General features: G+C 52.9%; 1 protein-coding gene across 1 annotated transcript; it reads left to right on the forward strand.

The window, feature by feature from the left end:
• The first annotated feature begins 2,320 nt into the window (after positions 1 to 2,320).
• Positions 2,321 to 3,592, forward strand: FOXD1 (forkhead box D1). Its single transcript, XM_069002309.1, has one exon. The coding sequence runs from the start codon at positions 2,321 to 2,323 to the stop codon at positions 3,590 to 3,592; it is 1,272 nt and encodes a 423-aa protein (XP_068858410.1).
• The last annotated feature ends 7,701 nt before the right edge of the window (positions 3,593 to 11,293 follow it).

Here is an 11,293-nt window from a genome sequence, read left to right on the forward strand (position 1 = left end):
ACTCGGTGCTATCGAAGAGCCGCCGGTGTCACACGCTCTGTGAAACACCCGTGCGTCCTGCTTGCAGAGGATCGAGGGCAGACCCGGCTCTTTTGGTTTGTCGCTACAGTGGTTCTTCCCCGGTGCATTTTCAAACTTCACTGTTGTTCATACTTAAGAGCATGATTTTTTTTCTTTTAAGACGGTTTTTAACGTTCAGGTTGGAAGAAAAAAAAAATAATAAAAGGGGGGAAAAAGGAAGCAGAAAGCTAAAATACTAACTCTTTGTAAAGAGGAGAAACCTCTTGAAGACGAAAAATCCTGTCTAACTTTCTTTTAGTAGCTTGCCCCAGGACCTTAAAACTAATTTGAAGAGAGATTTTATTAACTGTATGAACTGTAAATCTCGAGTGATGTCTATTTATCTAAAGAAAAAAAAAGTAGTCAGTTGCTGGGTCTAGAGGTTTGGGGGGTTTTCCCCTCGTCTTTTTTTCTATTTTTTTTTTCCTGTTTTGTAGCTTTTGGTGGTATTGTCTTGCAGGCTCCTTAGTAGTGAGCAAAATGTAAATAGGATTATTTGGAAATAGTAGAAAGGATTATGTTGTAAATCGATGGAGCTGGGTTTGAAACAGGGTGGCTTGTAGCTTTGGGTTAGGACAATATATTGAAAACGTATTTCAAGAAATTGGGGGTGTGAGTTGCTTGAAAAGAGGGATTTGATCAATAAGACTTTATGTATCAGTCTGCCCTTCTCACAACGATTTCTGCCGAAGAACGAAATGCTCCCTTACTCCTATCCCAGTCGGATCCTGTGTGTGGTTTATCCTGCCAGAAGTGGGAACGATGGGATTTTTCAAAGCCTTTCTTTTTAAGACCGTGGTAATTGCATTTCTGTCCAAATTTGTGGGGGTTTTATTTTGTTTGGATTCTTTGCTGGAGTTTTTGTTGCCTTTTTTTTCCCCTGCCAGTCCTTACATAAAGGGGGCCCCGGTCTTCTGTCGTCGCATAGATCACCTGCAAAGGGAAACAGTGCCACTAAATTAGCAAGCAACCCTCTGTCGCTTTCTCAGGGGTGTTGCTCCTACTTAAAGCGAAAGTCCCGTTCTAAAGGACAGTGAATTTACTTCCTTTGCGTATAAAAGAGATTCTAATTCTCTGTTAGTGTTTCTCATAATGGAGAGAGCTGCTTCTCTCTAATAACAATAGCCTTACAATTAAACTGAGAACAGCGGTGTGTTTTGGAGGCTGTTCTTTGAGAGCTTGTGAGGTCGACATGGACAGATATTTTATTTCATTCTTAAGTAAATTAAACTCTGGAGGGTGACGGGGGAGAGGAAAGAAAGGATGTCTCTAAACCATTCCGCCGACAGAAGTCTGAAGTTTATTAACTCACCATCTCCCTCTGCGATCTGATTGTTTTCCCCCCTTCCTTCCCACGGCAAGCAGCACCCCGTCTCTGAGGGCAGCCCCGGAAGATGCGAAGCTCCTAGACCCTCCGAACGGTTTGCTGGGAAGATGCTCCTGCACTTTGCGACAGACTTGCACTTTTTTTTTTTCGGGAGGGTCAAGTGTTACCTTTATTCCCAACCTTTTCCAACAAAGATGGCACCGGTCTCCCCGAAGCCCACCCCCCCGAGCCCCTCCTGGATGGGGTGAGGCCGGGGAGGCCGGGACGGTGGCGAGGCGCCCTTCTTGGTGGGGGGAGACACGGCGCCGCTCCCCCCGCAGCGTTCTGACGCTGGGAGCCATGTGATGGCCCCCTCGCTATAAGGCGGGGAGGAAGGCCGCCCTCCCTGGGACTAAGCCCCAGCCTTTTCACCGTGTTTCCTAAGGCCCGGCAAGCCATCCCCTACGCCCTCCCTCCTCGGCAGCCTCCTCCCCTCTCCTCCTCCCAGGACTAGGCTCGCTCCCTCCTGCCCCGCATCCATTAATGTCTGGGGGCTGAGGTGAGAAGAAAGAAGGGGAAACCGACTTCCAGGAGCGACGGCACAACCTCCCTGCGCCCACAATACCCGATCCCAACCCAAAAAAAACCGAAAAAGATCCCCAAAAAGGGGAAAGGGAGTGGGAAAAAGAGAAAGAGAGAAATCCAAACGGCAGCAAAAAATACCCCGAAACAAAACCCAAACCAGCCGCCGCCTCCGAGCGGGCGGCGGGAGCGCTCCAGAGGCGCGGCAACGGCGCTGGGGGCCGGCGCGGCTCTGAGCGGCCCGCCTGCCCGTGGCGGCGGCGGGGCGGCTCTCCGCGGAGCGGCGCGGAGGCCTGGCGGCGGAGGGGAGAGCGCCCGCTCGCCCGCCGCGCCGCGCCGGCCGCCACCGATGCGCTGCCCCGCCGCCGCGCCATGACCCTTAGCTCGGAGATGTCCGAGGCGTCGACGCTGGCTGAGGAGACCGACATCGATGTAGTCGGCGAGGAGGACGACGAGGAGGACGACGAGGAGCCACAGACCCGCCGCCGCCGCCGCTCCTACGCCGAGGACGACGAGGAGGAGGAGGAGGAGGAGGAAGAGGACGAGGAGGATGTGGGCGACCTCCACGCCGCCTCCCTGCTGCCGCGGTCGCCCGTGCGCGGCGGAGGTGGAGGTGGCGGCAGCGGCGGCGGGGCGGGCGGCGGGGACGCTGCCGGCGGCTCTCGGCCCCCCTCGCGGGGTGGCCCGCAGAAGGCGACGGCAGGCGGCGGCGGGGCGGGCGGCGGCGGCGGCGGCGGGGCGGGCAGCGGCGGCAGCAAGAACAGCCTGGTGAAGCCGCCCTACTCTTACATCGCTCTCATCACCATGGCCATCCTGCAGAGCCCCAAGAAGAGGCTAACGCTGAGTGAGATCTGCGAGTTCATCAGCGGGCGCTTCCCCTACTACCGGGAGAAGTTCCCCGCCTGGCAAAACAGCATCCGCCACAACCTCTCCCTCAACGACTGCTTCGTCAAGATCCCCCGGGAGCCCGGCAATCCTGGCAAGGGCAACTACTGGACACTGGACCCCGAATCCGCCGACATGTTCGACAACGGGAGCTTCCTGCGCCGCCGAAAGCGCTTCAAGCGGCAGCAGCTCCCGGCGCCCGAGCTTCTGCTGCGCGCCGTGGACCCCGCCGCCTTCCTCCCGCAGCCTCCGCCGCAGCCCCCGCAGCAGCCGCCCTGCGCCTACGGACCCTACGGCTGCGGCTACGGTCTCCAGCTTCAGCCTTACCACCCCCACTCCGCCCTCTTCCCCTTCCACCACCCCTCTCCGCCGCCCCGCCAGCCCCCTGCCGCCCCCGGCAGCGCCCCCGGTGCGGCGCTGCCCTCCGCCGCGGCCGCGCCGCCGGGCCCCTTGCTGCCCGCGGCGGAGCTGGCACGGACGCGCTTCGGCTACGCGCACCCGCTGGGCCCGGCACTGGCGGCTTCCCTGCACTCCGCCAAGCCTGGCAGCGGCGCGGCGCTGGCCCGCTCGCCCTTCTCCATCGAGAGCATCATCGGGGGAAGCTCTGGCCCCGGCCCCGGTGCGGGCAGCAGCTGCGCCTCGCAGTCGACCGCGGCGCCGGGGCTGGCCCGCTCGCTGGGGAGCGCCGGGAGCGGCCTGCCCCCCGCCGCCGCCCTGCCCGCCACCTCCGGCTTCGCGGCACGGATCTCTAACTGTTAAGTGTTTGGGAGTCTTTCCGAAGGTAGGATCTGGGGTATCTCCTTTCTCCGCCGCTCGGACGCCCGGCGGACGCTGCCCGCAGGGGCTGCCTGTCTTTGCGTGGGGATAATTGTGACGGGGCTCGAGGGGCGTCCGCCGCGAGCGACGGACCTCCCGGGACCTGCACTAGTGCAAAGCCAGGTGTAGATCTAGATACTGCACGGGCAGACGGTCACTACATCGGAAAGTTACTCGCTACTCCTTAAAAAGAAACAAAAATGGTGATAAATAATTTCTCTAAACCGTAGAAGTTCAGAGATTCTCAGGTCTAGGAGCTTGAAAACCGTAATGTACAGGAGAAAAAAAAAGGCTTGAGGGAGGACAGCAGAGCAATACTTTTTCATTTAGTACACTTGTTTAATGTACTTTTATAAAAGAAAAGATTAACGTGTTTACACAGAAGAAAGTCAAGATTATCATTTCTTATTTTAACCTGTGTTTTGTATTATAATAGACTTGCGGAGTTTTTTATTTTGTACTTCATGCGTATTCTTTACAAGGAATATTGTTAAAAAATAACTGGCAAGTATTATTGTAACATTTTAATGTAAAATTTTTACACATTTTCAAAAATAAAATTTTTAATTTTCAAAAAAAAAAAAAAAAAACAAAAAAAACCCAAAACCAAACCCAAAGACCAAAGGAGCCCAGCCAAACAATTGGCGTTGGATCCTTCCCTCTTTAGCACTTCTCTTTTCTTTGGGACACTGATAATTTTTTCTTCGGGATTAATAGCACAATAGTCAAGGAATAGTCAAGGAATATTCTAACTTGAAATTTATTATGTGCAGATTTGACCGCAAACAAGAAAATCAAAATATGATCTTTGCAGTCAATGCATTGTTAACCCTAGCAGATAATGAAAGACAAAAAAACCCAAAACAAACCAAACAATCAAATAACAACAACAAAACCACAACACCAACAAAAACAAAACAAAACAAAACAAAACAAAAAAACTACAAAAACCAGCAGGGACGAAAGAGGGGATAAATAGAAATAGGTCTCTCTGGAGGGAGTAAAGCCCAGTTCTGTAAGGCACCAATCAGGAGATTGATTAAAAAGCCGGTTTAAAACTATTTTTATACTTTTGGGTGTGTTTTAAATCACAACTGCATCATAGTTTGGTTTCCAAGAGGCCCAAAGCAAAATACTACTAATATAGAGCATGTATTGAACTTAAGAGAGATTTGTTCTAGACACTTATGTTTCTGTGACGATAATAGTGGCATGTGTTTCTACTTTTCAATACATAAAATATAAAATGAGCTTTGTAATATCCTCGTGTGACGAGTTGATTAAATGTATAAGCTGTCGAAGTAAGGATATTTAAATGTACAAAACAAACCATGAAAGCAGCTTTTCTGATTCCAAACACTCGTTTTTAAACAGCATAAGGTCCATAGATATCTATTTTATAGACTAAAAGAATTTTTTAACCGAAAAGCCGGCCTCAAATATTCGGAGCTTAGACATGGAGAAGAGAATCGCATGTTTTAAGAGTAGGCGTGTGAATGCTTGTTGTGGGCTAGGAACACGCGTTTTTCAAACCAGGGAAGCGCTTTTCAACTACGACTGTATTTATAACAATTTAGGAGACTCGGGGATCAATTATGTGAATTTTTATAATAAAAAAAAAAATTTAAAGGGAGGGATGCCTTTTAGTGCTCTTTGAAGTGAGGAGGGATTTTACATATAGAAGTACTTCGTCGCCTTGGTTTAAAATATTCTCGTAGATAGAAAAGTGGTGCTTCTCCGTTTTGTTTGTAGCAATGCTGTGTTAAAATAGTGGGTTTCAAAAAAGCAGAAAGACTGGACATAAGATCTCTGCTGGACTCCATTTGCAGCCTGGAGCTGGAAGGCCTCTCCGGAACCTCCAGGGTTCCTTAGCAGAAAAAGAAGTAAAGTCCGTTCTAATTCCTAAAACAAAAGGGAAAATACCCCAGAGGCACCGTGTACGTATCCTCCGGGGAGAGCGCGTCTTTTTCACTAAAGACCGATTATTTCACTTTCGCCGGGACTGGCCCGGGGATGCGCCGGGCCGACGGGCCGGTGCAGCGTGGAGTACCGAGTTCAGCAGAGGCCCCCCTCGAAGAGGCAGACAAAATCAAGCAGAGAAAGGTTTTGCCGGGGAGAAGGCAGCTGCGGCCATGCGGCGGTGCGAGGCTCCACAAGGAGGGATGCTGCTGGCCCTCAGTCTGGGTTCTTGTCTGCTCGAGTCCTAGCGCTCTCCACGAGCAGTTTCATGAGAAGGATTAGGTTCCGGCGACCCACCCTGTGTTTGCTTCTCTTGGCTTCTCCGCCGTAGACCCTGGGGAGCCCGGCGACCTCCCCTGCGCAGAGCCCAGCCCGGTCCAGGCTGGCGGCCTGTGGGGTCCGAGTGTGCCCATCGCCCGTCCCTCAGGTCTCCTCAGAGGTATATGGCAAGCAAAGTGCTCGGCCACTTGTTCCTTCCACGCTTTTCGCCGGTTGCCTGCATCCCGTGAGGACAAGGCCTTCCCTTGGGAGTTGGTAGGGAAGCTGACAGGGGCAAATTGCAGTAGGAGATATAGATTTCTTTTTTTTTCTTTAAGGAAAAGGGGGTGGGGGAATAGGTCTGGGGTGGTGGTGGAGGACCCTTTTGCCTCTTCTCCTCGAGTCGGCGGGGAAGCCGCCTTGCCTCGGCCCCGGTCCCGAGGGTCCCTGTTTCCCCTCATCTGCCCCGGAGCAGGTGCCGCCAGAAAAGGCGCCGGCCCCGCAGCCCTTTGATGAGCTCGCAGTACTGCCGGCCGCAGCGCCCCATTCGCATGCTAATAGCCCGCCGTGCTCTCCGCGGCTTTCAAGACTAACAGAGAGGCTACGAGTGTAGTCCTCGCAAGGACCGAGCCCGGACAAACAATTCTTCCAAAACAGTCTGGGCCCTAATAAACAATCTGGTAGAACATGCAGTATAGTGTCGCCTCCTTCTCCTCCCAGAGACAAAGTGTAGATTCATTAACCCGTCTCCTTGCTCATCATACCCCCGTTGGGCTGAGAGACAAATTACTGGCTCTGAATTGGGAGGGGATTGCTCTATGAGGGGGCTAATGTTTCAATCAGTTCATCCTGAAGGACCACACAAAAAGAAACTTTTTAGTTTATGGTGCTATTATGTGGAGTTTTAATCTAGGGATAGATTTAGCCAAATGTTATCTATTGGGAACTTAATGAAGCCCTTATGTATTCAATCGTCTTTTATGCCACACACAGTGTCTCTATCCAGAAACGTTTCCTTCCACATATTTCTTTGTTTCTGATGGGTGATTTATATATTTTTAATTAGGTTTTTAAAAAATTATTTCTTTTCAAGTATCTTGTATAACGCTTCTCTTAAGCAGGACTGTGTTAGGTCCCTTCCCACATTTCCTGTAAAAGGTTTCCCTTTCCCTCCCCGGTTTCAAAGATGATTAGTTTTCACGTCCACACACTGCGCCCTTCCCGCTGGAGTGCTCCCGCTGCCTTGTGCAGAGGGGTCGGACATCGTGCCCGCTCTGTCGCCACCGCCGTGGGCTGCGGCGGGCAGCGCAGCCCGGGGGTCCGGCCGAGCCCCATGGCTCCCATGCACAACTCCCTGGCCCTGAAGCTGCTCTCAACCCAAACCTTCCCCACCCGCAGCTCCTTCGGACCACACCTTCGGTCTGGTTTGTATTGAGAAGCACTCCAGGGGGCAGCGGGGTGCACATCCCGTGCTTGCAGGATGGTTTCAAATACCCAGGACGGGCCCCATCCCCAAATCCGGAAGATGAAAGAGAGAGGCGAGGCCCTCACCTGCTCTCAGCTGCTCCCTTTCTTGCAGCGCTTGTGGCGAGGGCAGAGCGCACGCTCGCCCCCGTCGAAACTGAGGCCTGTTGCGGGGTTCTGTGGGAAAGTGGATCTGATTTAACTGTCCCTTGGCATGGCCCGGAGACGCCACTCCGTATGTAATACTTTCCTTCAGTACTTACAGTAAGTACCGCTGTAGTCTCTGATAATATTGTATCTGACAGAAATAATGGAAATTATGATCGTGGCCAAACCCCCTCTGTTCTGGAACTTGCTAACCAATGCGGATCGGTTTTTCAGTTTGTTCACAGCGGCTCCCCCACCTGCAGCAGTATTTTCCCTGCTTCCCTCGGCGCCGGGTCACACACACCATCGGAACCCGGGCACCGGCGTGGACCGGCTGCCCTATGTCTGCAGCTGGGTGCATCACGACCAGGTAGGGGTCCGCTCGGCTTCGTCTTCCACCGTCCTTTACCCCCAAGCCCCCAGTAACCTGCTGCAGGTGACTGCAAGGCCTCTCCACTCTTCCCCAAAAGTCCTTTCTCCTTTGCAACCCTCACCGTGACAGTCACGTCGAGCAGCCGCCGTCTGGTCTCTGTTTGTTGCCCCTTCCTGCGCTGCAAAGCACGACCAAGATGTGTAGGAGACATTCACTCAGAAGTGTGTGTACGTGTGTGCAGGCAAATGGCACTTCAGAAGGTAACAAGCTGCTGCTGGATCCATGCTGCGGCAAAAACCACACTTTATCCCTCACTGCGCAGACAGGTGCCCGTGGATTTTGGGGAGAGGCGGAGAAATGAACGAGAGTTCCAGGTCGGTAAACCTCTTGCTCCTGTTTTTCACTTGCGGAAGAACTCTGTTCCCCGCCACCCGTCCCCGCCTGGAGGTGTACTACGGAAGACCGGCCCTGGAAACAAGCCGGCCCCTTCCCAGCCGCCCGGCTCGGCTCGCCGCTCCGTTACCGGCACGACCCGAAGGAACACAGGCAGAGGCTGAGGGGCTGGGGAGCCCCTCGACCAAACTCGCGACCAGTGTGGGTGGCACCGAGGGCTGTGCGCAGAGCTTCCGCGGGGCAGAGCTTCCGCGGGGCAGAGCTTCCGCGGCCTCGGCGGTGCTCCGCGCCGAGACCGCGAGTGGGAGTGGGGAGGCACCCGGCGGCGTCTCGGCGGGAATCACCGCGGGAAGCCCACGGAGGATACATAGCATACGAAGATGAGGCCTTAGCGCAGCGCCCCTGCACCGCCGACTGTCGCAGTGAGAGACAGACCGGCACCCGCTGCGCTCTGCGCCACGGAGAGACCTATCGGCTGGGCACAGTAGTGCCCAAAGAGTACAAAAACATATGGACTGGACGGGACGAAAGGTGCCTTTTTTCTTTTTTCTTTTTTTTTAAGCGCAGTGTCTCATCAATTTCAGAATTCTACCGCTGAGTTGAATTCAGAAGGAAATTTGTGATTGTGGGTGTTTTATTTTTCTAATCAAAATAATTAAACCTGCCCTTCCTCCAAGCCACAAGAGACCTGTTGAATTGATTCTGTTTCCCTTTCGCGAATGCAGCAAAACGGCATGCAAAATTCTGCGGGCCCCCATATTTAGATGGTAGATTATGAAATAATGAGAAGCGAAAGGATAATTAGATAATTCATTTGTTGCATTAATTCGTTTTTTAAGACCGGGAAAGCCTTATCTACAGTCAATCCGAAGGTATTTCTGTCCCCTGCATGCGATAGAAAAGCATGTGAGTGTATCGAAACACATGTGAACGTTCAGGAGTGTGTCCCACACGCGGTGGTATCACCATCCAGTGCCCGCACAACTGTAGCACTGCGGTGGTCGCTCCTGCTAATGCCCAGGTTTTGGCTAGTCCTTTTAAAACCCGTGAATGTCTCTTCGTACCGCATGGTCATAGGACTGCTTCTCTGCTTTCATTGCAGGAGAGTACATGCACACCTGTATACACGAAATACGTTAAATACACACAATCAAGATTGATGAGGTGAATTCCCTGGGTTTTCCTTTCGTAAAATAAACACTGTCACGTCTGCTTATTCAGCAACAACAAGATGAAACAGATAGCTTTCTAATATAAGTGTATACAGTGAAATTCCACCTGTCGGCTGCACAAGGGGAGGGGTAGAGGAGGACAGCCTCTTCTAATAAATAGACGATTAAAAGAACCATTGATGAGAAACAAAAAGGAAAGAAGATGTCCAGTGCCGAGCGAGGAGGGACGCATATATCAGGTGACTTTGCTCGAAAGTGGATGGGATCGGAAATTGCGGACCATGGAAAAAATAATTTATACTTTCATTCCAGCCTTCCTCTGATTGCACAAAATGCCGTCTGGGGCTGCTCGGTGGCCTCTGTCAAACATCCTTCCTTCCTTCCTGGAAGTCTTTCTCCGTGCAGACGGCTCTGCCTATGGGGCAGCACACTCAAGTGTGTATCCTCACACTGTCCCGCAAGCGGTCAGCAGCCGGCGGCCCCGCTAACACCAAACCGCAGACCTTTCCCTCTCTACGTCTTGCTTCTGTATGAGAAGCCAAAGGGCGGCCCTTCTCTGAAAATTAACCTCTTTAGATCGCTTTCAGCACGGCTTGCCTCCCGATGTCTCTCCTCCGGGTGCTCAAACATCTGCCGGCCGGGACACGATTTTCGGTAGAATCCCCAGTCCCGCCCGTCCGCCCCTAAGGCAGATCCCCCGTCCCGCGCACAGGAGCGGGGGTACCGGCAAGAGACGTGGAGTAGATGTTTTTGTTTTTAAAAATACTTCCTTCCCCTCCAGCCTCCTCCCCACCCAGAAGGAGCCCGCAACAACTTGCTAACACACATGGGCAAGCCAAACCTAGCGCTTCCACAAGAGCTTTTGAACTCAGTCCCGGAGATGCTGCTGCGCCAGCGGCTGCAAGACGGCGCGGCTCGCCCGGGAAAGCGGCACAAACCCCCGTGGCCGCGCCGGGGCGGAGCCGGGGGCGCTGCCGGCAGACCGGCAGGAGGGACCGTGCTCTGTGCCTCCTCCCGGCCCCAGGTACGCTGCCGTCCTAACAGGGCTGCGCTGGGCCGCCCGCCGGCAGAGCACACCGCAGCTACCGCCGACGGAGCACTCCGGGTTCATAACTCGCCCCGACGAGGACAACCGTCGGCCCAGTCCTGTCCTGCCGTCGACATCCACCGTGGGGCGCGCGGGGGCGTGTGGGGTGAGGGGAGCCCGGTGCCGACCCTATAAATCCTTCGGCAATTGAGTTCTGCACCTTTGATTTGGAAAATCGGATTCTTTGAGTGGAAACAGTTGACAGGAACTTAAAAGGATTAGCTGCATTCCACACAGGATCATTTTTACTCGTAACATTTTGAAACGATTGATCCCTTCCAGACCATAAACAATGTCCAGAAAAATGATCTAACGAGACTTCCATTGTTTCCTTTTGTCTACGAATCCCCTTTCGCCAGCAGTTTGATTAGGGACTTTGACATGCTGGATTGTAATCACAGACACAGACACACACACACACACACACACACTTTTCCCGAGATAAGTGTTGAATTTGGAATTGTTCGTTATTTGGTCTGTAATCTCAATCTGCCAGAAATCGAGCAAGTGCAGAGAAAGGCAGGTAGGGGAAGAAGGAGCAAAGAGAGCGGTTGCGAGAGAAGTGGGAGCTCAGTTGCCACAGGATGAGAGGTGGGGGTATTTCCCAAGTTTCTCTTGCTACCTTTTGTTCCGGCCAGGCAGAAGAAAGAGAAAGCCCACAGGTGTACACACTTGCTCAGAACACAGAATAGAATACAGCACGCGCAGCCCTCTCCTCTCCTCTCCTCTCCTCTCCTCTCCTCTCCTCTCCTCTCCTCTCCTCTCCTCTCCTCTCCTCTCCTCTCCTCTCC

Source organism: Aphelocoma coerulescens, assembly GCF_041296385.1.
Source record: "Aphelocoma coerulescens isolate FSJ_1873_10779 chromosome Z unlocalized genomic scaffold, UR_Acoe_1.0 ChrZ, whole genome shotgun sequence".
Lineage (NCBI taxonomy): Eukaryota > Metazoa > Chordata > Aves > Passeriformes > Corvidae > Aphelocoma > Aphelocoma coerulescens.

Coding starts and splice junctions, on each gene's coding strand:
- FOXD1 (XM_069002309.1), top strand. CDS start 2,321: ATGACCCTTAGCTCGGAGATGTCCGAGGCGTCGACGCTGGCTGAGGAG.